A 24,040-nucleotide genomic window follows, 5' to 3' on the forward strand; every position below is an offset into this window, starting at 1 on the left:
CATGAACCCCACCAGGATGATGACCCTGAAGTCATAGATTACTATAAGGACTTCATTGTGAGGGATTCCAAAGCCTCATTGTATATCCAGGGATCTATTGATAAGTCAGTAGTGGAGTCTGTTAAAGACATAAGGATGGTTAGGGGGAAAATGGACAAGCTTGCGGAGTTGTTTAACAGACAGCTCAGTCATGCACATTACAATGTGGTGAGCCAGATCCATAATACCCGGATGTCTGAGTCCCCAATAATGGATCATGTCATGAAAATGATAAATCTGTTGGAGAAAATGGAGACCATGGAGACGGTATTTGATCTTCTCTACAAGATGGATGTTATTCTAGACTCTCTGCCAGGGTCATATACTTCTTTCCGGATGTCTTATAAGATCAGTGAAAGACAGCTGCAATTGACTGAATTGGTCAATGCTTAGGTCGAGGCAGAGAAGACCCTTAAAAGAAACAAGCCTGAGGTGAACACCACTGATGCAAAGTCTTCTTCCAAGCAGAAGAAGAAAAGGGGCAACAAGGGAAAAACCCTGAAAGCGAAGGGTGGGGATGGCAATAAGAAGGCACGTGGCAAGTGCTTTTATTACAAAGAGGGTCATTGGAAGAGAAACTATCGTGCGTTCTTGGCTACTGTGAAAGACAAGAAGCCGAAAGAATCAGGTACTCCTAAAGAAGGTACATTGGATGTAAATGTTCTTTATGAGTCGATTTTGTCTATTGAACCATCTAATTCATGGTTGGTGGACTCTGGTGCCACTATCCATGTTTGCAATGTATTACAGGGGTTCAGGGAGACAAGAAAAACGAAAAGAAATGAGGTACGCATGAGGATGAGCACTGGAGCTGAGGCCATGGCGATGGCTGTTGGAACTTTTACTTTGAATTTTAGTTCTTTTGATTTAGTTTTAAAGGATTATTACTATGTATCCTCTTTTAAGTGGAAGATTATTTTAGTTTCAAAATTTGTTTTGGATGGATATAGTTTTTCCTTTAATTCTAAATTAGTTATTCATTTTAATAAGTCATTTGTGGCATCTGGTTATTTGCAAAATGGTTTGTATTTTCTAGATTACCATGATAAAATGAATTTAGTTTCAAATATTGATTTGAAACAGAAAGCAGCTCCAGTGAATCTAATGTACCTGTGGCATCTAAAATTAGGTCACATTAATTTGGACCGAATCAGTAGGTTGGTAAAGGATGGACCTCTAGAGAGTCTAAAATTTGAATCCTTTCCCACATGTCAATCATGCCTTCAAGGCAAGATGAACAAGAAACCCTTTAGTTATAAAGGTGCTAGAGCCACAAATTTGTTAGAATTGATACACACTGACGTGTGTGGACCCATTAATATACAAGCCAGGTATGGATTCGAGTAATTTATAACATTCATTGATGATTATTCTAGATATGGATATGTCTAATTGATGCGTAAGAAATCGAAAGCCTTTGAGAAATTTAAGGAATTCTAAGCCGAGGTTGGAAGAGAGTTGGATAAACGCATCAAGTCCTTGCGTCGGATCGTGGAGGAGAATATCTGTTGGATGAATTTACAAAGTATCTCACATCAAAGGGGATAGTTAGTCAGCTAACAAATCCTAGAACACCATAATAGAATGGTGTGTCCGAATGCTGCAACCAAACTCTATTGGATTATAGTTAGCTCCCTCTATCTTTCTAGGGGTTTGCCCTAGAGACGGCGATTTATATCTTGAATAGGGTTCCAACTAAAGTTGTGGCTAAAACACCTTTTGGGTTGTGGAGGGGGTGTAAGCCTAGCCTACAACATCTTAAGGTATGGGGTTGAATCACACATGTGCGCAAACAACAGATAAATAAGTTGGAATCCATGACTTCAAGATGCTATTTCTTAGGTTACCCCAAAGGCACGATTGGTTATTACTACTATGACTCCGATGACCAAAAGGTCATTATAAGTAAACATGCTACTTTCCTTGAGGAAACACTCACAAGAAGGTCAGACCCTTTAGTTATTGAGGTGTTATTGGATAACTCAGAAACATCACTCCATGAAGTAAGATTAGGCAACGTACCAACTGAAATCTCAACACCTCAAGAATCTTGACGCACTAGGAGGATATCTAGACCACCCACTAGGTCAATTTTTTTGCACATGGTGTCGGTTGAGTTGGATGATGACCCAATAACATACTCTGAAGCTCTTGAGGGTGTTGATTCCGTTAAATGGTTAGAAGCAATGCGCTCTAAAATGGATTTAATGCATTCCAACAAGGTCTGGACTCTAGTCGATCCACCGGTTGGGATAAAACCTATTGGGTGTAAATGGATCTTCAAGAGGAAGAAGGGTCCTGATGGAAAGGTTGAAAGGTTCAAAGCAAGATTGGTGGCAAAAGGATACCCAGAAAGAGGGTATTGACTATGATGAGACCTTTTCTCTAGTGGAGATGATGAAATTCATCAGGATTTTATTGACAATCGTAGCGTACTTTGATTATGAGATCTGGCAGATGGATGTGCAAACCGTATATCTAAATGGATACCTCGATGAGGATATCTATATGGCACAACCAGAGGGATTCTCTTCCTTGGAGAAAGAAGGCAAAGTATGCAAATTGCAATGGTCCATTTATGGACTGAAGCAGGCTTCCAGAAGTTGGAACATCAAGTTTGATCAATCAATCAAATCTTTTGGATTTGATCAAAACATAGATGAACCGTGTGTTTATAAGAAATATAGTGGGAGTGTGGTGTGTTTTTTAATTTTATACGTAAATGACATACTGTTAATCAGAAATGATGTGGGGTTTCTTACATCGGTTAACAATGGTTGTCCACTACTTTTTTTTTATGAAAGATCTCGGAGAAGCAAATTACATCCTCAGGATTAAACTCATAAGAGATCGTCAAAGACGGATGTTGGGCTTGTCACAAGCAACCTATATAGACAAAGTTCTGACCAGATTCAGTATGGAGAACTCTAAGAGGGGAAGTGTTCCTTTTCGGCATAGAGTCAATCTTTTCAAATCTCAATGTCCTCAGACTCAGACGGACATTGAAGAGATGGGGAGAATTCCCTATGCTTTCGTAATAGGGAGTCTTATGTATGTTATGTTGTGTATGAGGCCAGATATTTACTATACAGTAAGGATTGTAAGCCATTACCCGTAAAATCCTGGATGAGAGCATTGGAGTACTGTGAAAAACATCTTCAAGTACTTGAGGAGGACTAAGGACTATTTCTTAGTTTATGGATATGATCAGTTATCAGTTCTGGGGTATACTGACTCAGATTTTCAAACTAATAATGATGATAGGAAATCCACATTTGGGATGGTTTATTTAATGGGAGGAGGTGTCATTGTATGGAGGAGTACAAAACAAAAGTCCACGACCGATTCCACTACCAAAGCAGAATACCTTGCAGCCTGTGATACAGTAAAAGAAAGTGTTTGGCTACGGAAATTTTTATCAGATCTGGAGGTAGTCCTTGACCTTGTCAAATGCTCTATTCCCCTGTTATGTGACAATAAAGGGAAATTGCACAAGCAAAGAGGCCTAGGGCTAATCAAAGGAACAAACACGTGTAACAGAAGTATCATCTTATCAGGGAGATTATCCTGCAGGGCAACATGAGTATCTCCAAAGCAGATACAGTTGAAAATCTGTCACATGCCATAACAAAGGGTTTATCCCTTGGAGTGTTTGAGAAACACATGGAGGACATGGGCTTGACATGTATGGGGAATTGACTTTGATGTACAAGTGGGAGATTGTTGGATATGTGTGTCCATCAAACCTGGTTCAATCAGGTTCGACTTGATTTATTATGTATTAAATATTTTATACATTTTTATTTAATATGATCACATGTGTTAAAAACTTTTTGAGCAATGTATGTCCATAAGTTTTCCTTTAAATTGGTAGTCACGACTAGGGTTTTGGTTGGGCAACCCTTATCATATGGTCATCGCATTGGGTATGCCTAGACATGTTTGATGTTGGGGCACGAATGAGAGTACACACATGTTGATATGTGTATTGGCGAAGAATCTTATTTTGTTGATTCCCTCATGTATTATTGCCAGATGTAGGTTTGGCACAGACATGTGTCACCGAGACCCAGTACCTGAGAGGGCCTTGTCACTGCATGATGTGAACGTATTCTTTGGTTCACCAATGACTGTAGTTCAAGAGAACCAGTTCTGGGAATGCATAAATATTGTGTGAGTAAAAGAGTCATTCAACATGGTCTCCACTGCTCGATTAAAGAACATCAAGGGGAGTTAGTCTGTGGATGGTCGGATTTGAATCAGGATCCTGTACCGTTTTGTTAAATGGTTTTTGCAAAACATATTTTCACATAAATTGATAATTTATAATCATGTATTTGATTAAAGAGTTTAATCATGTTTTGCAGATTTTGATCACGTACACAGACACTCTGATACAGACATGTACCATGGAATGGGGTTTGACAATACTAGTGTACGTGCCTTAGATTCCATGATGACGATGTTGTTTAGTGAAGGGTTAGTGCATATTTGATATGCAGAGGTATTTCTGGGATTTGCTAATTATTAATTAATTATTTTAAACTAGTATGGGCTTGATGCAATTTATTTAAGGCGCATTAGTGTTTAATTTAATTAATTAAAAGATTCCCTTTTAAATTTTACTTCTTCACTAATTAGAAGCCCATCACTTAAGCCCATTAGGGTTTCAAGTCAAATTGGAGAGAGAGAGTCAGACTCACATTGGGAATGGGGAGCCTCACCTATATAAACACACCAGAGGGGGAGCAGAAGCTATGCAAGGCTGGACGAAATTTCTAGCTCCCACTTTAGAAATCGCAGATACTCTCTCTCCTCTTTCCTTCTCTTTTGGTCTCTTGCTCTCTAGGGTTTTGAGATTAGGTTAGGGTTTTGGAAACCTGATTTTTCGGACTGGGTCCAAGTGTTTGAGAAGAAATTCTGGGTTGGATTGGGGATCTTCTACTTGCATCAAGGAGATCCAAGTTAGGGCTTGGTTGATTGGCTCGTTAGGAGAAGAACCATTATCTAGAGGAGGAGCAACACTTGAGGCACAGCAGGTTAGTAGATCTTAATATTTATTTTATTTACGTTAAATGTTTTAATTATTTGATAATCATAGGATGCGGAAGAAACACAAATCGATCTCTTTCCGCTGCGCATTCGGGTATGGGATGGTTCCCTCTTTCCATGGGATGGAAAAGAGATAAGTTTTCTCTCTCTTGTGGATCCCAAAATTTTTATGGGGCAAGAAAGAAAGGGTTTGGTAAAAAATTTTGGGGTGTTATTCTCTGTGCTGCAGCACAGGCTGCGCCCAGACACATGGGGGTGGACGCAATGACCACCCTGTCCCCCTAAGTTGCAAGCCCATGTGGCTAGGTGCAGCCAATGATGCGTCACAGAGAACATTCTCCCTAAATTTTTATACCAAACCCTAAAAGGGATTCCCTAGGGTTCCCAAGGGCTGACCCAGATAAATTTCCTTTGATTGATTTTCCATGGTTCACCATGGAGATGATCCTATGGGTTGTAGGTTGCCTACGTTGACACCCTTACATATAAAGCTTCAGTTCTAATCCTTAGTATAGCATCATTTCATATCATTTGAATCATAATCAATCGATCAACCAATTACTATAAATCATTCATTCATTTGTCATTTGGTAGCATTTCATTCATTTTATCGTTTTTCATTTCATTTCAGTCTTTAACCTCCATTTTGTCATACTAGCATATCTTCAGTTGTACTACCGAAGTAGTTGTACGTAGTTACAAACCACTAGAATGGGTTTAGTTGTACCATCGAAACTAGTTACTAACCACTGGAATGGGTTCAATCGACAGCCTCAACACCCTTCTTCATAGGCACTCTATGAGCATCAGGTCTTTTATAGGTCGTGCCTGTCGACACATAACTTTTATTTCATTTTCCTTCTTTATTAATCATTCACTGTCATCATACATAGGGTCATGTAGAATTTGCAATCTTATTCATAATTACATAAACAATCCATCAAATGTATAGAAACACATTATGGTAAAATCATGGATTCTAAACTATATGTCATCATGAACATTGCATATACATTTATATAATCATCCTACTATGATAACCATGGATTAACAATGCTTCCTTACCAACACTTTTGCGTTCTGATCGTCCAATTCAAGTCAATCTTCTGAGGGTCTTATACAACAAATGGGAACACTTATGAACCCCATTTTTTGTACACAAGGACTGACCATATGGGGGAAGAAGAGCCTGTAAAAACATTTTGAAAATGATCAAAACTTGACCTACCGGTTGATTCCAGCCGGTCGACCGGTTGCATCGACCAGTGCCTATAGAATGTCACCCGATCGATCCATAGACAGACCGGTACCTTTCGATCGACCCCTAGTCGCTATCGATCGATCGGTTCCTGCAAATCACAGCTCGGGAAGTCCGAGAAGCCATTAGGAACTTACCCTAGATTTGGGAGTTTCATTCCCAAACCTCCATGCACGAATTATAACCTTCAAACCTTTTAATGCATGCATCCTAATCACTCTCGAATGTACAAGCAACTCATGCATGAACAATTAAATGGATTAAATCAATGTATACTTTGTTCTTCAAATAAAACCCAAAAAACTTAGGGATCTTCACTTGAATCATCAACCAAACTCAAAATCTCCTCAATCCAAGATAGGTTCTAGTGGAAAATGTTATGCCCCCAGAATGCCAAGACCTAGTGGGGTCCATGATACCGGATCTAGCTGGGGCCCGTACAAGTTAAACTTAAACTTTCACATAAAACATATACTATGCATAGATCATAACATTCATGGAGTCTAAAGCTCCGCTACCATTATAGGTATCCATTCAAAAGATCCATAACATAATAACCATCAGAGTCATAGCGGAAACATTTATAGGTTAGGGGCATTAAATTAAACTATTAAACCATATAAACATTCAGCCACCCCATATACTCATCTATGAGGTAGTAACACTGGTGGCATCTAACTTTAATATTTACAGTCATCCTTCAAAACATTCTTTAAGACACTGTTCAAACAAAAGTCTAAACATTCATAATATTGACCCTAACTAAACTTCAAAGAATAGAAAGGTCTTCCTCAATCTGAGTGATCCTGCTCAATCACAATTCCCTTTCCTTTATCCTTACTCCTTGCTCTGTAAAAACATTTAACAATAATGGGATGAGCTTTACAGCCCAGTGAGTAAGATAAACAATAATGCATAACTATATATATATACATAATCCAGATCAATTCCTAGGGCAACATGCATATTGCATCGTTTCTATCTTTCTTTAGATCATTCGTACGTTACCCAATTCCATTCTCAGCCTTAGTTTCAACTTCCCTTGAGAGCGGTGTCCTTTAGTGTTAGATCGTGTCTTGACAAAAGCCTCAACACCCCTCATAGTATTTATGTCGAGTCATATCTTAGCTTTAGCCTCAATGCTTCTCATATCATTTGTGTCGATTCATGTTTTAACCTTAGCCTCAATGCCTCTTATGATACCATTTCATACCATCCCGAGTAGTCTATTGACTTAGGCCTTCAAATGACTTTCTTTCCTTATCCTTAAACATTCATTGTATGCTAAAAGTACCTTTCGTAATCTATTCGTAGCATCATCAATAATCTATACATTATTCATAAGAAACATATCATAGTTGCATGCACAATAAAAGCACACAACATTCATTCCACTCTTTTGTCCATTCATATTCCTATGTAATCATGCATTCATTTAATCACTCGAATTAGACATGATAAATAAATATTGTACTATCATCAATTATAACCTTGCATTTAGTTTCCCACTCAGAGTCCATCAATCATGCATTTTTATCATTCCAACCATTCACCTTACACATAACCCATAACTAGCATCTTTTATCATATTGAGCCTTCTTACTCTCATTCTAACATGCATCATTTAGTCTATCATGCATGCATAGTTCATAGTTAGCATAAATAATAGCATTCATTCATTTCAATTATCATTCATACATGCATAGTCCAACAGCTACATGTCCTAACATAATTGAGTATTGTTATTCGCCTTTCAAACGCTTTCTAATCTTCTAATTTTTAGTCAACTTTGAGTAGCCTTATGGGTCACCATAACATTGAATCAGTGCGTGGTTTTGGTGTCCAAGGACTGACCAAATTATGAGACTAAACCATGCAAAAACATTTTTGAAAAACCCATTTTTACCTTTATCGGTCTGTGTACCGATCGACCAAAGCATCGACCGGTTGCTTCTAGAGAGCATCCAACCACTGTCTAGTCGACCACTAGATAGGCTGTTGGCTACCGGTCGACAGCTTGGTCGTTATCGGTCGATCGGTTCCTAGAAAAGTCTACTCGGGAAGTCTGAACAGCCATGGAAACTCACTCCAAACTTGGGTGTTTTGTCCCTAGCTAAACTTCAATATATGAAATGGGGCTATTTATCCCACCAAAATAAACACCTTAAACCTCATAAAATGCTTAATTTACTCATGCATGAACAATTAAAGAAACCAAATTAATTATACCTTTTTTCTCAATGAAAACCCCCAAACTTAGGGTTCTTCACTTGGTTCCTTAATCAAAGTATGGAATCCCTTCAGTCCATTACAGTTCTAACATCAACACAACCTAAATAAGACATTCAAACCATTAATAGTATGAACCCTCACTTGGTTGCAAAACCAAATCACTTCCATGACTTTTACCTTAAGAAATAACTCAAAAACTTCAAAAAATGGGATAAACTCCTCCAAACTTCCAACACCTATCAAAGACAACCTATAGCCCTCTTAATTAAGCTATTCTAACAACAATCTATGAAACCAAATCATACTTTAGCTACCTATAGTGAAACCAAACGAAAATCAAGGTTCTATTATCTCAAAATTCCTTGAATGAGTTCACCTCTTCCATCCTTTGCTCTAATCCTTCATTAATCACATGAATCTTTAATCATTAGCCTCAATCCAGCATTTACAACTTCATTCCATCATCTTCAAGCCATTTTCTCACTCTTCCTACTCTCTAACCCTGAATTGGTAAAATGGAGAAGAAACCTTGTTACGAGAATAAGCTTCTCCAAAAAGAATACTTATAGTCAGTGGCGAACTTGTAAATACTTAGACTTCCCAACAGAATACCCATAAAACTTGTCACACCCCTATTCTAATAAGGAATAAAATACAATAAAGGATGTGTGACTAGGACGACATTTGTCATCCCAAACTCTACTAGGATCACAGATGCAGTGTCCCAGTACATAGTCTCCAACTAATATTAACAACGCAATAATATCGGAGTGCGGAAGATGAAATATTACATTTCAAAAGATCAAGAATACAAGTGGAAGCGTTTACCATAATAGTCACTTCATGTTCAACTCACTGGATGATAGATATAGTTCATAGTTTTCATCCTAAGTTGACCATGAGATAATTACACAAAATATAATATACAATAGACAAAGTTATTACAAGAGCAAAAGGCCCCAAAACAAAACAAGATAAAAGGGGACCAAGTCCCAGCCATCAGTGTGCCCCATAGGCACAATCATTCCAAGGACATCCAGTACAGTGCTCCTCAGTCACCGCCTCTGGATCCCTAATGCCAATATCATCATAATCCGGGGACTGAACCTTGAGACCAGTAAAGTAACCATCACATGTAACAACATCTAAAAAGATGTGTGCACAAGGGATTAGCTCCATAGAGCTACTGAGAGAGAAAAGGGGATGCACAAACACACATAATCACAAATAGTCCATGGTGCATGTAAATGTTAGTAAATTTTTCACCTAACACACAATCTAAGTCAATAGGTATATGCTACTATAATAACTCAGGAGACACTGTGGATCACTTAACTTATCACCACAAGGAAACCTCAATTATTACCATGGGACCCACGCCGGCCATAGCCTCAAACCACCCAGAGGCAAACCCCAATAATCAATGACTAGCCCTGGCCTGACCTCTCTCACACTCCACAGATGGAAGGTGCCCTGATTACCTAACACCTAAACCCCTGTTGGTAAGGGTCATAGCATAGGGAACGAAAATCTAACCACAATTATACTACATACAGTCCTATCGTCTCAAGAGGAATTTCGGGTGCATCAACGTCCCATATCATCTAGCACCCGGTTACTAGCACAATACGGCTCATACATATCATCATGGCATGCAATTGAACTTTACATAATTCTGGGGTTTCGATGCCGGTACTTCTCGGCACCGTAACCCGATACTAGCAAGGATACAATTTCACATCAACATCACGTGAACCAAGTAAGAAATAAAATGCAATTATAAAACATGCTTGATATGATGCAAATAACATGAATATTATACGTTTAATAATATAAGCAAGCCCAAACAATCACCTAAAACCCACTCACCTTATCCAATTCCTGATTGCTCTTTGATTTGTCGGGTCCCGACTGGACTTTGATACTGCTCTTCCCACCCAGGGCTATAACCTATGTTAATGGGGCATTTAGAATATATTAAATACTATTAAAGGAGGTTTAGAGTCCTAGAATTACCTTAGGATAAGTTGGTTTCAGATCTAAACTCAAAACAGTGTTGACAACATTCTCTGGGCCTTGCACTGGGCCTTAGGGGAAACACCCAATGCATCACCCAGAGAATAAAATACAACAACAGCGGGGGTTTCCTTCCTGGGTTTCCCTTGTTCTAAGTCACAATTGCCTTGGGGGGTGATGGCAAAGGTCCCCCCCATGGTTGGCTCATGTTATGGGCTCATGGTTCTTCTTTAGATCATGGCCATTGAGGCTCATTGGTGCACCCAAGGTATGGATGACAACAAGGCTACATGGGGTAGGGTTTCATGATGTCATGCTCTAAATATTATTTTGGGGCTGTGGGTGAAGTCCCAAAAGGTTTGGATCAGTTTTGATCACAAACAGCAACTCTGGGCCTTTCGCTGAGCGTTTGGGTGCAACTCCCATTGAAATGCCTAGAGTTGTACAACATGGGATTTTTTAATCCAAACCCAGATTTTCTTGCTGGTTTCATCCCAATTTGATTTGGGATGATGCTCAGTGATTAGTAATGGATATAGTTAGGTCATTACGATGGGATTACATGGTTTCTCATTATGGGTGATGGGTTTGGTTCATGCATACACAATCTAACCATGGCATGGCTACAATTAGTCTCTTAGCATTCTAAAGCATACAAATCAGTGTAGATATAGTTATATCAGCCTATTATAGTACTAAACTAATGCACTAGTGTAGGAAACTTATCATGCATGCGAGGATCCATGGTTCTATCCTATTATTCATGCATTATGAACATGGTTTGGCATAAAACAAAGCTATATACATGGCTGGAATAGAGGTCTAGCATTTCTGGGTTTGTAATGGTGTAGATGGAGAGAAATACATAAAGTTTAAGGCATGTATGTGATGGATCATGATCCTAACATCAATTCTAGAAGAATCAAGCTAAGAATCAAGATGGATCATGGAATCATGGCTCATTTCTGGAATTTCTTATAAGAATCAGAATTGGGGAATGGTAGAGGTTAGGAATCGACTCATATGAGGGGGGGTATATGTCACACCCCAAACCACCCCTAAGGAGGGTTGAGTGGGTGACCCAGATGTCAAACCACATCCGCCAAATCTCCAGGATCTAGAAGCAAACACCACCCACAGACACACACAACATTCATAATAAAATATTGAAAACAGAGTACAACGGAAGCTAAAGTTTCATATATGTACATAATGAGCTACCAAATACATTGTTCAGCTGTAGCTCACAACCCACAGTGTTTAGTTACATCCTTGACATTTTCTAAGCTTTAAAACAGAGTTATAAGTTTAAGACAAAAGATACATCTGTAAGCTATACAAAAAAAAAATGCCCTCAGGTTATCCACAAAAGAATGCTCCTAGAACATCAAAAAGAAGGACAGCTCACTATCAGGTCATCTCCTCCAAGCTAACTCTGATCACCCACATCAGAGGGATCACCTCCGTAGGGGTCCACACCAGAAATGTCACCACAACCATCACCATCCGGTCCAGAGGATCCTCCCATTCAGGGAGACATCTACCTATAAAATCATCTAAAAGAAACATTTCACGAGGGATGAGCTCCACCGAGCCTAGTAAGTAAATAATAATCATGCATGCAGATGCAAGACAACAATATGAGTCTACATGCTTGAATTCAGTTTTATTACTCTAGTCCACCTAGCAACACAACTAAGTCACTAGGTACATGCTACTTACAATGACTTAGGCAACAACCTCAGTCACTTCTTTTTCATTCTTCGGTTGCCATCTCAATCATTGCGGGTGGAACCCACGCTGGTCCGGGAGCTCCGACTCCCTCCCTTGGCAGACCCTAAGATAACCATGACAACCTATCCCAGATTCTATAACTCCTCGGCTTTCAGGAGGCCATGATCACCCAACACGTGCATCCCTATTAGTAAGGGTTGTCGCATAAGGGTATGTTCAACCTAGCCAAATGATCTACATGGTAAGTATGAGTTGAGTGGTGTCAACCGCATCCCATTCTATGGGCTACCATACTCCTCATTTCCAAGTATGAAGTGTACAGTGCTCCCGTAACCCATACCACGGATCACCATACCATTCATTTTCAAGCCGACTACGGCATCTAATCTAGCAATTCAACATCATGTATAATATCATCAAGTATCATATCAGCATATCCATAACCAATTCCACAGTCATAATATTGATTCCAATTTTCCATAAGCAATTAAATAGAGATTTGAATTTGTTATCAACAAAGTTACATATTCAGTTATCTTCAGAGTGTTCAACAATGTTACACCTACAGTAATGATTCATATCCACTCACCTTGGCTACGCTCCACTTGCTCGAAAGACTGCCGGTCCTTAAAAGCACCTTGATATGTGTCGCCGGCCAAATAGTCAAAACCTATGGTAAATAAATTAAAAAACTATGTTAATGCACACTAAATTACCCTAGGACACTAGGGGTAACCTTGGTCTAGCTCCTAAACCAAGGCTGGACTCAAAACTACCAAGACAGTAGTACTGGTCGATTGGTACTGGTCCATCCAATGGACCAGTAGGGCTGCAACAACCAAATTTGGGAAAAATATCTTGATTTCAAACCAAGGGGTCCTTGGTACATTTCTAAGCAATTCCAGGTGCTAAGGTCATATCTTACAATCATGGATTACACTGATTGAATGGATTGGTCCATCCAATGGACTAGTGGCAATTATCCCATTGCTAAAAATACAAGAACAGGGTTGGGTTGGCATGGTTTACCATATGGACCACACAATGGCCTCCAAAATGGTGTTCCAGACCTTGGGGTAGGTTAGAGGCAACACAGGGTTAAGATCCCTGCAGTGGTCGATTCATAGTGGTTGATCCAATCGACCACTAGCAATCGACCAGTGCAATTATAGCTCGAGAAATTTAAAAGATGACACTGCTTTGGCTTGGATCTTCTGGTCTATGGCTTGCATGGATGATCAAGAAGCATTATTGGGTTCCATGCATGATAACCAACACATCCATGGTGAAAAATCAAACATGCATGGGGTCTTAAGGCTTTTGGTACCTATGGCTAGCATGCATGGCTGTTCATATGAGAATACAAAGATTAACCAAGACAGAGTTCAATCAACTCAAAATCAGTTCTGTCATGGGCATAAGGTCATGGGTTTCATCATGCATTTAAGGAAAAGCATGCTATACATCATAGAGCTTCAATCTAAACTTATCATATGGCATAAAGATTGTCATTCCTAAGCTAGAATGATCACTATGACAATTTTGGACACAAGAGAAGATAGAGAGGGGTGTAGAAGGACAGATATTCACATGCATGTAGGAATATCTTAGTGTTTCATGCTAAAACTCAAGCATTCTATCAACCAATATGGTAGATTATAGGTAAGAGGACTGATCATGGTCACTGCCTGGAAATGGCTAGGAAATCAGTATAGAACTGCTGGGTTTGGGGGTTACCTTGTTTAATCCCAAGCACAAGGGGTGGGCTCAAGCTCCTCCTTTGTCTTCTTCCTCCCTTTCTCTTTCTCCTTCTCTTTCTCTCCTTCTCCCTCTCCAACACAATGGAATGAATAGGAGAGGGTTTCTGTTCTTGAGTTGGCTTATATAAAAGCTGCTATAGGGCCTGTTTAGCTAGAAGCCATTTTACCCAAAAACTCATTCTAAGGTTCCTTTTAAAGGCACATGGGCTATTAGGTGGGTCCCACATGGCCACATTGTCAGGACAATATTCTCACGGGTCTATTTAAGTATGGGGAAGTGATTCAGGGTGCGAGACACTGGGCCTCACCTATCTAAAGTGGATGTTGTGTAGGACAGCAACATTGGTCGATCCAATCGACCAGTAGGTGAATCCCTATTGTTTTTGCATTTAGGCTCCATAGGGGCTTAGACCATGGCTTGGGTATTAGTCATGCATGATTTTCAGGCTTCCTACGATGTTGTAACATTTATAAATAATTAAAATCCTAAAATAATTAGGGAAGAGGTTTACCTTGGGCTGTGCATCAGTTGATGAACAGAACAGCTGTATGGGGGTGGTTTCTGCCTCCTAGTTGGTATATATGAAGTTACCACTGGACTTCCTTCCTCCTAGATGATTACCCGATCAATGCACCACAGGTTGCTAGAAGTCATGACCTTGGATTCACTGGGTTTCGGACCTACATTCGGAGTTCGGGTACAGATGTAGCATCCTCATCCCCATACAAGAATTTCATCCTCGAAATTTAACGTACCTTTTAAACTGAATAGATGGGGATATTCCTTGTGCATTTCTTCTTCTTTTTCCCACCAGGCTTCTTCAGGGGTGTGGTTTCTCCATCGTACCTTGACATAGGCCCGGTATGGTTGCAGAGCTTATGTTCTTTCCGATCTAGAATTTCTTCAGGTTGCTCCACATAGGTCATGTCGAAGTTAAGATGTTTCGACTCATCTGAAAGCACATGTGTCGGATTGGTTATGTACTTCTTTAGCATTGACATGTGGAACACATTGTGAACACCTTCCAATGATGGCGGTAGAGCTAACCGGTACGTTACTGGACCAACCCTCGTGAAAATTTTGTATGGTCCAATATATCTTGGGCTCAGCTTTCCCTTCCTGCTGAAACATATGATGCCTTTGGTTGGAGAAATTCAAAGAAACACCTTCTCGCTAACCGCAAACTCAATATCCTTCCTCCTATTGTCGATGTAGCTCTTTTGCCTTGACTGAGGCACTTTGATCTTCTCTCTAATCACATCTACCTTTTCACAAGTGATTTGAACTATCTCTAGGACTATCATACGCCGCTTAGCAAGTTCGTCCCAATAAAGGGGTGTGTGGCACTTCCTTCCGTATAGAGCTTCGTAGGGTGCCATTCCAATGGTGGAATGGTAGCTGTTATTATAAGCGAACTCTATTAGGGGAACGTGCGAGTCCCAACTGTTGCTCATTTCCAAAGTACATGCTTTGAGCATATCCTCCAACGTTTGTATAGTCTGCTCAGACTGCCCGTCGGTCTGGGGGTGAAAAGCAGCTGCTGAGATTCAATTGAGTGCCCATGGGTTGTTGTAGGCATCTCCAAAATCTGGAGGTGAATCTAGGGTCTCGGTTGGAGACAATATTGACTGGTATACCATGAAGGCGAACGACGCTGTCGATGTATAGCTGGGCCAGCTTGTCCAAGGGGTAAGTAACCTTTATAAGGACAAAGTGAGCTGATTTTGTTAACCTGACAACAATCACCTAGATTGCATTCATGCCCTTAGTTGTCAACGGAAATCCGGTCACAAAATCCATGGTAATGTGTTCCCATTTCCATTCAGGGACTGGGAATGGTTGTAGCATTCCGTAGGGTCTATACCTATTCGCCTTTATTTGCTGGCAGGTGAGGCACTCTGATACGTACAACGCCATAGTCTCCTTCATCCCAATCCACCAATAGTATCCCTTTAAGTCCTTGTACATCTTCGTGCTGCCCAAGTGTATTGTATATGGTGAACTGTGTGCTTCCCTAAGGATTTGATCTTGCACATCGTAGTCCGCAGGAACGCACAATCTATCTTTGAACATGAGTGCCCCGTCGTCGAAAATCGAGAAGCCTGGATCCTCCCAAGCTCCTCGCCTGATGGTCTCAATAATCTTCTATAACTTCGGATCCTTTGGTTGTTTCTCTATGATCTCTTCTCTGATTGATGGCTAGACATCTAGGGCCACCAGTAACACGGCTGTCCCATCTATCAAGAGTTCCAAGTCAAACTTCCTAGCTTCCTCTATCAATTGCTCGCTAATGGCTAGGGAAGCTAAGGATTGTGTTTGGGTCTTCCTGCTCAGCGCATCTGTGACCACGTTGGCCTGCCCAAGGTGGTATTGTATGTCATAGTCGTAATCCTTTACTAACTCCAACCATCTTCTTTGCCTCATGTTCAGGTCCTTCTGCATGAAGAAGTACTCCAGGCTTTTGTGGTCGCTGAAGATTTCACTCTTCTCGCCATATAAATAGTGCCACCAGATTTTCAAGGCAAAAATCACAACTGCCAATTCCAAATCATGAGTTGGGTAATTCTTCTCATGTTCTTTTAACTGTCTTGACGCATAAGCGACCACCTTCCCATTTTGCATCAGTACACAGCCCAGGCCTATACGAGATGAATCGATATACACTGTCATACCGCCGGTGCCATCCGAAATAGTCAATACCAGAGCTGTTACTAATTGTTCCCTTAGTTCACGGAAGCTCTTTTTCACATGCGTCAGACCATTCAAACTTTGCTCCCTTCTTTGTTAGTCGAGTCATTGACATCGATAGTCATGAGAAGTTCTTAATGAATCAATGGTAATAACCATCTTGGTTAGTTGAGTCATCGACACCGATAGTCGTGAAAAGTTCTCAATGAATCGACAGTAATAACCAGCCAATCCTAGAAAGTTATGAATTTCCATGGCACTCTTCGATGTCTCCCACTCAAGGACAACTTTAACTTTTTTTGGATCGACTTCAATGCCTTTCCTTGAAACTATGTGTCCTAAGAATCCTATCTGGTGGAGCCAAAATTCACACTTACTGAATTTTGAGAACAACTGGTGTTCCCTTAGTCGCTGCAACACAAACCTCAAATGTCACGCATGATCTTCCTCATTCTTGGAGTAGACTAGAATGTCGTTGATAAAGACTATGACGTATTTATCCAGAACATCGTGGAACACCCTATTCATCATATTCATGAACGCCACGGGGGCATTTGTTAAACCGAAGGATAGCACTAGGAACTCATAGTGTCTGTATCTAGTTCTAAAAGTTGTTTTTGAGATATCACTGCTCTTGATTCTCAACTGATGATACCCCGATCTAAGATCAATCTTCGAGAAGACACTTGCACCATGTAACTGATCAAATAAATCGTCAATGCGTGGCAATGGGTATCGGTTCTTAATTGCGAGTTTGTTCAGCTCTCGATAGTTAATGCACATACGCATGCTTCCATCCTTCTTCTTTACAAACAGGTCTGGTACTCCCCAAGGAGATACACTGGGTTGGATAAATCCCTTCTTGGAAAGATCTTGCAGTTGAATTTGTAGCTCCCTCAACTCTATGAGTGCCATTTGATACGGCGCCTTAGATACCAGGGCTGCCCCAGGAGTTAGGTCTATTACAAACTCAGTTTCATGCTCTGGTGACAGTTGGGTTAGGTCTTCGGGAAACACGTCAGGGAATTCCCGGACTACATCCAACTCTTCCAATGGTTTTACCTTTACTTCCAAATCCATAATTGTTGCCAAAGATCCCTGGCATCCACCGTTCAACAACTTCTTCGCTTGGAGTACGGATATCGTTACCTTCTTAGGCTTTTTCATCGGTTCACTCTTGTAGGTAAACTCATCCCCACTCTTAGGTTTAAACATGATCTTCCTTTCCACACACATGACATTTGCTCCATGAGTGGACAGCCAATCCATTCCTAGGATTGCATCAAAGTTCTTCATGTCGAATCTGACCAGATCAGCCATCAAGTTCCGCCTGTAGATTTCTACCGAGCAAGAGTCGAGAATTTCCTTCAAGCTTACTATGCTTCCAGTTGGGGTGCTAACTACAAGCTTGTGCACTATGCTCTTGGGGGATACATTCAACTTGCTAGCAAAGGTACTAGAAATGAAGGAATGCGATACACTAGAGTCAAAAAGCACATACGCAGGAATAGATGCTATGTTTAGAGTACCTAAGATTAGATTGAGGATAATGATGAAATTAAACACCTACAGATGTTGCATATCTTATCTTTAATTAGTTTATAGTTTCCTTTGGAAGATACCTCTCATTACTTCTGGATCCGCTTCAGCTTCCTCGTTGGTCAGCGCATAAACTTTCCCTTGGCTTCTGCTATCTTGGGGCTGGAAGGGCCGGCTAGTTGATTGGAACCTCGAGGGTGTGTTATTCCTTTGACATGTACAGTCTTTTGCCCAATGGCCAAGTTAGCCACATCCAAAACATCGGGCAAAATCCATAGACTGAAAAGGGGGCACTGTACGGGTTGACTGGGAAGATGCCTAGCTAGCTTGGCTTGCTACTGGCCGCGGAGTCTGAACGGAAGTTGTAGCTTGACTAGAACCCTGACGAGTATAATGGTTTGACTGGCTGTAAGCCGGGCAGAAAGATTGTGAAATTTGACCAGCTTTCGGCCGTCGATACTGTAATGGGCTAGGGTTGCTGGGACTCTTGAAAGTCTTATTGGGCCAATTATAGTTCTGGTAACCGCCAGGCCTTTTGGTTGACCCTTGTGATGCAGTCAACTTTTCCTTCAGTCTATCTTCAACTGTCTTAGCCTTATCAACCATCCGAGCATAGGTTTCAATCTCTATGGTTGACAACATAGCTCCAATCTCAGGTTTAAGTTCTTTCTCAAATTTCTTGGTCTTGCTTGCCTCATTTCTCAGATGTTCTGGTATAAAATGGAGTAGGTCCTCAAATTGTTGTTGGTATTCCAATACTGTCTTTGACCCTTGTGTGAGGGTAGAGAACTCTGCTTCTTTTCTATCAAGAAAACCTCTTTGAACTGATCCCAAGTTGGGTCGGGATGAGTTGCTTTAAGATTTGGCCGAGTTGACTTCCACCAGGCCGCGGCTTCATCTTGCAACTGGTGCCCAACGCATATCAACTTATGGGCATTGGTGCATTCCAGTACTTTGAAAGCCTTCTCCAGGGCACTAATCCATCTCTCAGGTTGTAGCGAATCTAATTCGACCTTGAAGAAAGATGAATGGTGGAGTTTCATGAATTTCTCCATCATCTTGGCAATGGAGTTTTCTAGTGTAACCTGAGGCACAGGAGGAGGAAAGTTCGAGGACGATTAGGTTGTGGTATTGCTCTCTGCTGCGTGGCAGGTATGAGTTGTGCGTTCCTGCTGGTCATCAGCTCTTGTTGTTGTTGCTGAATCTGCAGTTGAACTTGTTGCTGCTATTGCATAGACTGCATCATAGTAGCCATAATTGCAGTGACCTTTCCGACAGTCATAATTGGTGGAGGTGGGGGTGCATGAGCCGGAGGAATCTCAGGTGCTGGGGGAACCTCATATGTTTGTGTAGGAGGAACCTCAGGTGTACTTTTCCAAGACACAAAAGTTTCAAGAGTCGGGGCCAGAGCATTAGATGGTCCCGCTTCTCCAGCAAAACGAGACTACGTATCACGGCGAGCTCTCTTGTTTGACCTTTTCCCAACCATGATTTCTCTCTGAAAGGGGGTTTGAGAGCAATATGCTAGTTATTTTTGTGCTCTAGGGTATACGTATATTCTTCTATGTATCTCTTAAAATAATCATACATTTGAGGGAACCTAAGTACCATAATAACATCACATGTACATGTACGCACAATTTTATATTACTAATCCCAGTCAGCATGCTTCTTGTACTGTACTAGGTGTATGCCCGTGCAAAATATCACCTGTTATGCACTTGTGTATTTATATATGTATTTATATCAATATATATATATATTTTTAATACCTGAACTCAGCAGGCTAGGCTCTCAAGTCTTTGTCCGGTCATAAACGTGTCCAAGTCTAGGTAAAAGATGTTAGCTCTAACTTGATCCGCAAGTTCAAGGAAGAATTCACGTTCCTCGATCCTACAAACTTCAGCCCAATCTAGGCATTCCTTTAGCACTCTCTTTGCTCTAGTTTTGATGCCACGGATTCGAACTAGCCTTTTCCTTAATTTTCTAAGGTAGCATATGCTGCTGGAATTTTGCTAAGCCCAAACAACACGACCATTCCCTGTCATAGGAAGATTGGCTGTTAGTCTACTAGGGATGGTCCAATCTATGATAGGTCTGTCAGTTGCATGTTCTCACAAGACGAAAGCATAAGTCATGGTAGTATAAATAACTTACTCATGTAAGATCGCACTACAAATTTTAAAATTCCTAGCATAACACATGATCAATGAGCCTATAAGGCAATAATTTAAATTAACCAATACCCGGGTGTTTTATATTAGGCATTGAACCATGTCTGCCCACCGGTTTACTATACTTAAATACGGGTGGTATGGTGTTGAAGATATTCTACTTTCCTACATGCATATATACCACATATATACGCATCCATATATTCCATATATCCTCATAGCATAGGTATGTATATATTTATTTTATTTACTTATATATCTATCTATCTATCTATCTATCTATATCTTACTATTATATAAAAGCATGAACACATGCTTGGTGGCTAAACTTTCATTTAACACTTATATCCTTCATTCTTAATAAGAATTATACTTTTATAGTCTTTACCTTTTTGTCATTTTTTTTAATAATTACAGAATCTTTGGTACCCTCAGTATTTATTATTGCGTATACTTAATATTATTTAATATTAATTTCATTTAAAACCCATTTGTTTTTACGCCAAATACTTTTCATCTCCCTAACAAAACCCACTCCCATCTCATCCCACTCTCATAAATATATTTATAGCTTCTCTAGAATACTAGGAATCCTGTGATTCTAGAGAACACATGCTTGGTGGCTAAACTTTCATTTGACACTTATATCCTTCATTCTTAATAAGAATTATACTTTTATAGTCTTTACCTTTTTGTCATTTTTTTTATAATTACAGAATCTTTGGTACCCTCAGTATTTATTATTGCGTATACTTAATATTATTTAATATTGTATATACTTAATATTATTTAATATTAATTTCATTTAAAACCCATTTGTTTTTACGCCAAATACTTTTCATCTCCCTGACAAAACCCACTCCCATAAATATATTTATAGCTTCTCTAGAATACTAGGAATCCTGTGATTCTAGAGAACACATGCTTGGTGGCTAAACTTTCATTTGACACTTATATCCTTCATTCTTAATAAGAATTATACTTTTATAGTCTTTACCTTTTTGTCATATTTTTTAGTAATTACAGAATCTTTGGTACCCTCAGTATTTAATATTGTATATACTTAATATTATTTAATATTAATTTCATTTAAAACCCATATGTTTTTACGCCAAATACTTTTCATCTCCCTAACAAAACCCACTCCCATCTAATCCCACTCCCATAAATATATTTATAGCTTCTCTAGAATACTAGGAATCCTGTGATTTGTTGATTAGAGCTTACATCACTCAACCAATAGGAAATAAGAGTTCCAAACTAACCTAATACTTTAACAACCAATAAGAAAAAAGCAACCAAATCAGACTTGAATAAAATAATCCCAACCAAGATAATCTTTACAATAAAAAGAAAATGATAGAGAATAACTTCTCGAAAAACCCCACAATTATAGTTCATTCTTAATAATAATAAACTGTTTATTTATTATTATATTATATTATTTAAATCAAAACTGTTCGTTTATAGGTCATTCTTAATAATAATATTTAAAGCAAAAAATACTAAACCTTTTCGTTTCCCATGGAAAAAACTAAGTTCATTTCATTCCTCCCTAAACCCTTTCATTTCTTCTTTAGCCAGTGTTTGTAGACAATAATATGATATTACATAGAGAGCTCATCTTCTCCATTTCTTATTTGTCTGGAAAGTGAACTTGGAGAAAGTGAAGGATCGAAGAAGTATCCTTTTCTTTGTTTGATCAATAGTTTAAAGTTAAAATGACGAAGAAGGTACATCTCCTTCATTTTTGGTTATTTCTTTACTCTTCTAATCAAGAAGAAGGAACATAGAACAGAGTTTGAAGAGAAGGAACATGGAGAGAGTAAAATAGCGTGAGAATTAGGGGAGGGGAGATTGTGGAGGGAAGAAGAGGAGTCTAATGCTATGTGAGTGTATCGCATAGACAGAGAGAGAGAGAGATTGGGAGGAGCTAGAACGAGAGAAGGGGTGGGAATAGAGGAGAAGAGTTTGAATGCGGAAGAGAGATTGACTTTAAAAAAAAGGCTCTCCTCCAATGTGTCTTAAGGGAGAAAGAGAGAGTGTTAAAATTAAATAATATATTTATAATTCAGATAAAAATTAAATAAATTTATTATATTTGATAGCGGAGGAGAATATGGAGAGAGGGACAGAAGCATCATGGAGAAGAGAGAGTGCAAAGGGAGGACGAGAAAAGAGGGTTGAGGAAAGGTTTAAAAACACTAACAAGGTAAGGAATTGACCTCTACTGATTCGTATTTGATTCTAATTAATATCGTCTACAAATTGGCTGAGAATCAGCCGAACTCAACCTCACTCGGTTAGACTGAATAGTAAACTTGAACTCGGTTTTGTGAGATTCAAAATCTCAAGACTTGTCAATCTTCTGATGTTTTAAGGCAGATTACGAAGTTCATTTAGGAAGCCATCAAGTTGGTGCAAAGACTACTACTACTCATGAAAGGAAGTTAGATGAGAATGAATCATATTGAGATGGACGCTATATATCAAATCATCTACGAAGTCATTGAACAATTTTTTCATGGATCTTCCTAAAAGAATAAAAAAAGAAATAAAATGATCCAATCTCAAAAATTTTCTAAAGGAAGATGAAAAAAGATATAACCAATACATTCTGAAGTACAAAACATCATGGTGACTTGAAGAAGCTCTCTCCTAGCAGCATAACCATACTGAAAGCAGTGGATGTTACGTTTACACTTCTTGTAAATAATACCGAACAATGTGATGATGCAAGTATTGATGACACCAATGACAATGTCAACCTTCTGTCCACCTTTCAGTGCTCCAGCTAAAGAAAGATCCCTTGGAATCGGTAGGCCGCATTGTTGACAATTCCTTTAGAGACATCATGGATGACTCAAAGAATTTCCTGTCAGTGAAACCATATTGCAAACGAAAGATGTTATCTTGACACCTCTTGTAAAATGATGCCAAGCAATCTGAAAATGTAAATGCTGATGATGACACCAATGTTGTGCTAGCCTTCTGTCTACCTTTCAGTACTCCGCCAGAAGAAGAGCCTTTGGTATCCATAATCTAATTGTTGATGGCACTTTTGGATACAAAAGTTAGCCCCACCAACACCAACAAGCCCCCCCATTCAGGCCCGCATCCAGGGCATAGTGGACAATATTGGGGCTATTTAGAAGACTTTCCTAGATCTGATTTCAACTGGCTTCATCCCCACATCATCATTTCTCCATATTATGCTTTCCTTGTTGAAGAACATGGAAAACCATCTTTCAAACACAAACTTAAAGTATATTTGTAACCAAGAAGGAAGTCTATGATAGCATATCTGAATAATAGTGTCATTAAACCAGACGTATTCTGCAAGTCAAATTGAAAAGAGGGAATCAGATACCTGAGAGGGCATCGATAATCAGGTCTGGAATAAATTTAAATTGAAAACAACTAGGGTCTCTTTGGTATGATTTGTGTTTGTATTTATTACCCGTTTTTGAGAAATCATTTATGATAATAAATTATGGTCTACAAATTATAATCGTTTGGTTATTATTTGTACAATTTATTATATAAT

At 39.4% G+C, this 24,040-nt stretch overlaps 1 protein-coding gene across 1 annotated transcript; it reads right to left on the reverse strand.

Moving 5' to 3' along the window:
* Nucleotides 1–17,212: 17,212 nt before the first annotated feature.
* LOC122659363 lies at nucleotides 17,213–23,532 on the reverse strand. Its single transcript, XM_043854476.1, has 4 exons — nucleotides 23,262–23,532; nucleotides 18,663–19,143; nucleotides 18,403–18,527; nucleotides 17,213–18,309 (listed from the first exon to the last, which is right to left on the reverse strand). The coding sequence occupies exons 1-4, from the start codon at nucleotides 23,530–23,532 to the stop codon at nucleotides 17,213–17,215; spliced, it is 1,974 nt and encodes a 657-aa protein (XP_043710411.1).
* Between the last annotated feature and the right edge of the window lie 508 nt (nucleotides 23,533–24,040).

The sequence above is a fragment of the Telopea speciosissima genome, chromosome 4 (genome assembly GCF_018873765.1).
Source record: "Telopea speciosissima isolate NSW1024214 ecotype Mountain lineage chromosome 4, Tspe_v1, whole genome shotgun sequence".
Classification (NCBI taxonomy): Eukaryota; Viridiplantae; Streptophyta; class Magnoliopsida; order Proteales; family Proteaceae; genus Telopea; species Telopea speciosissima.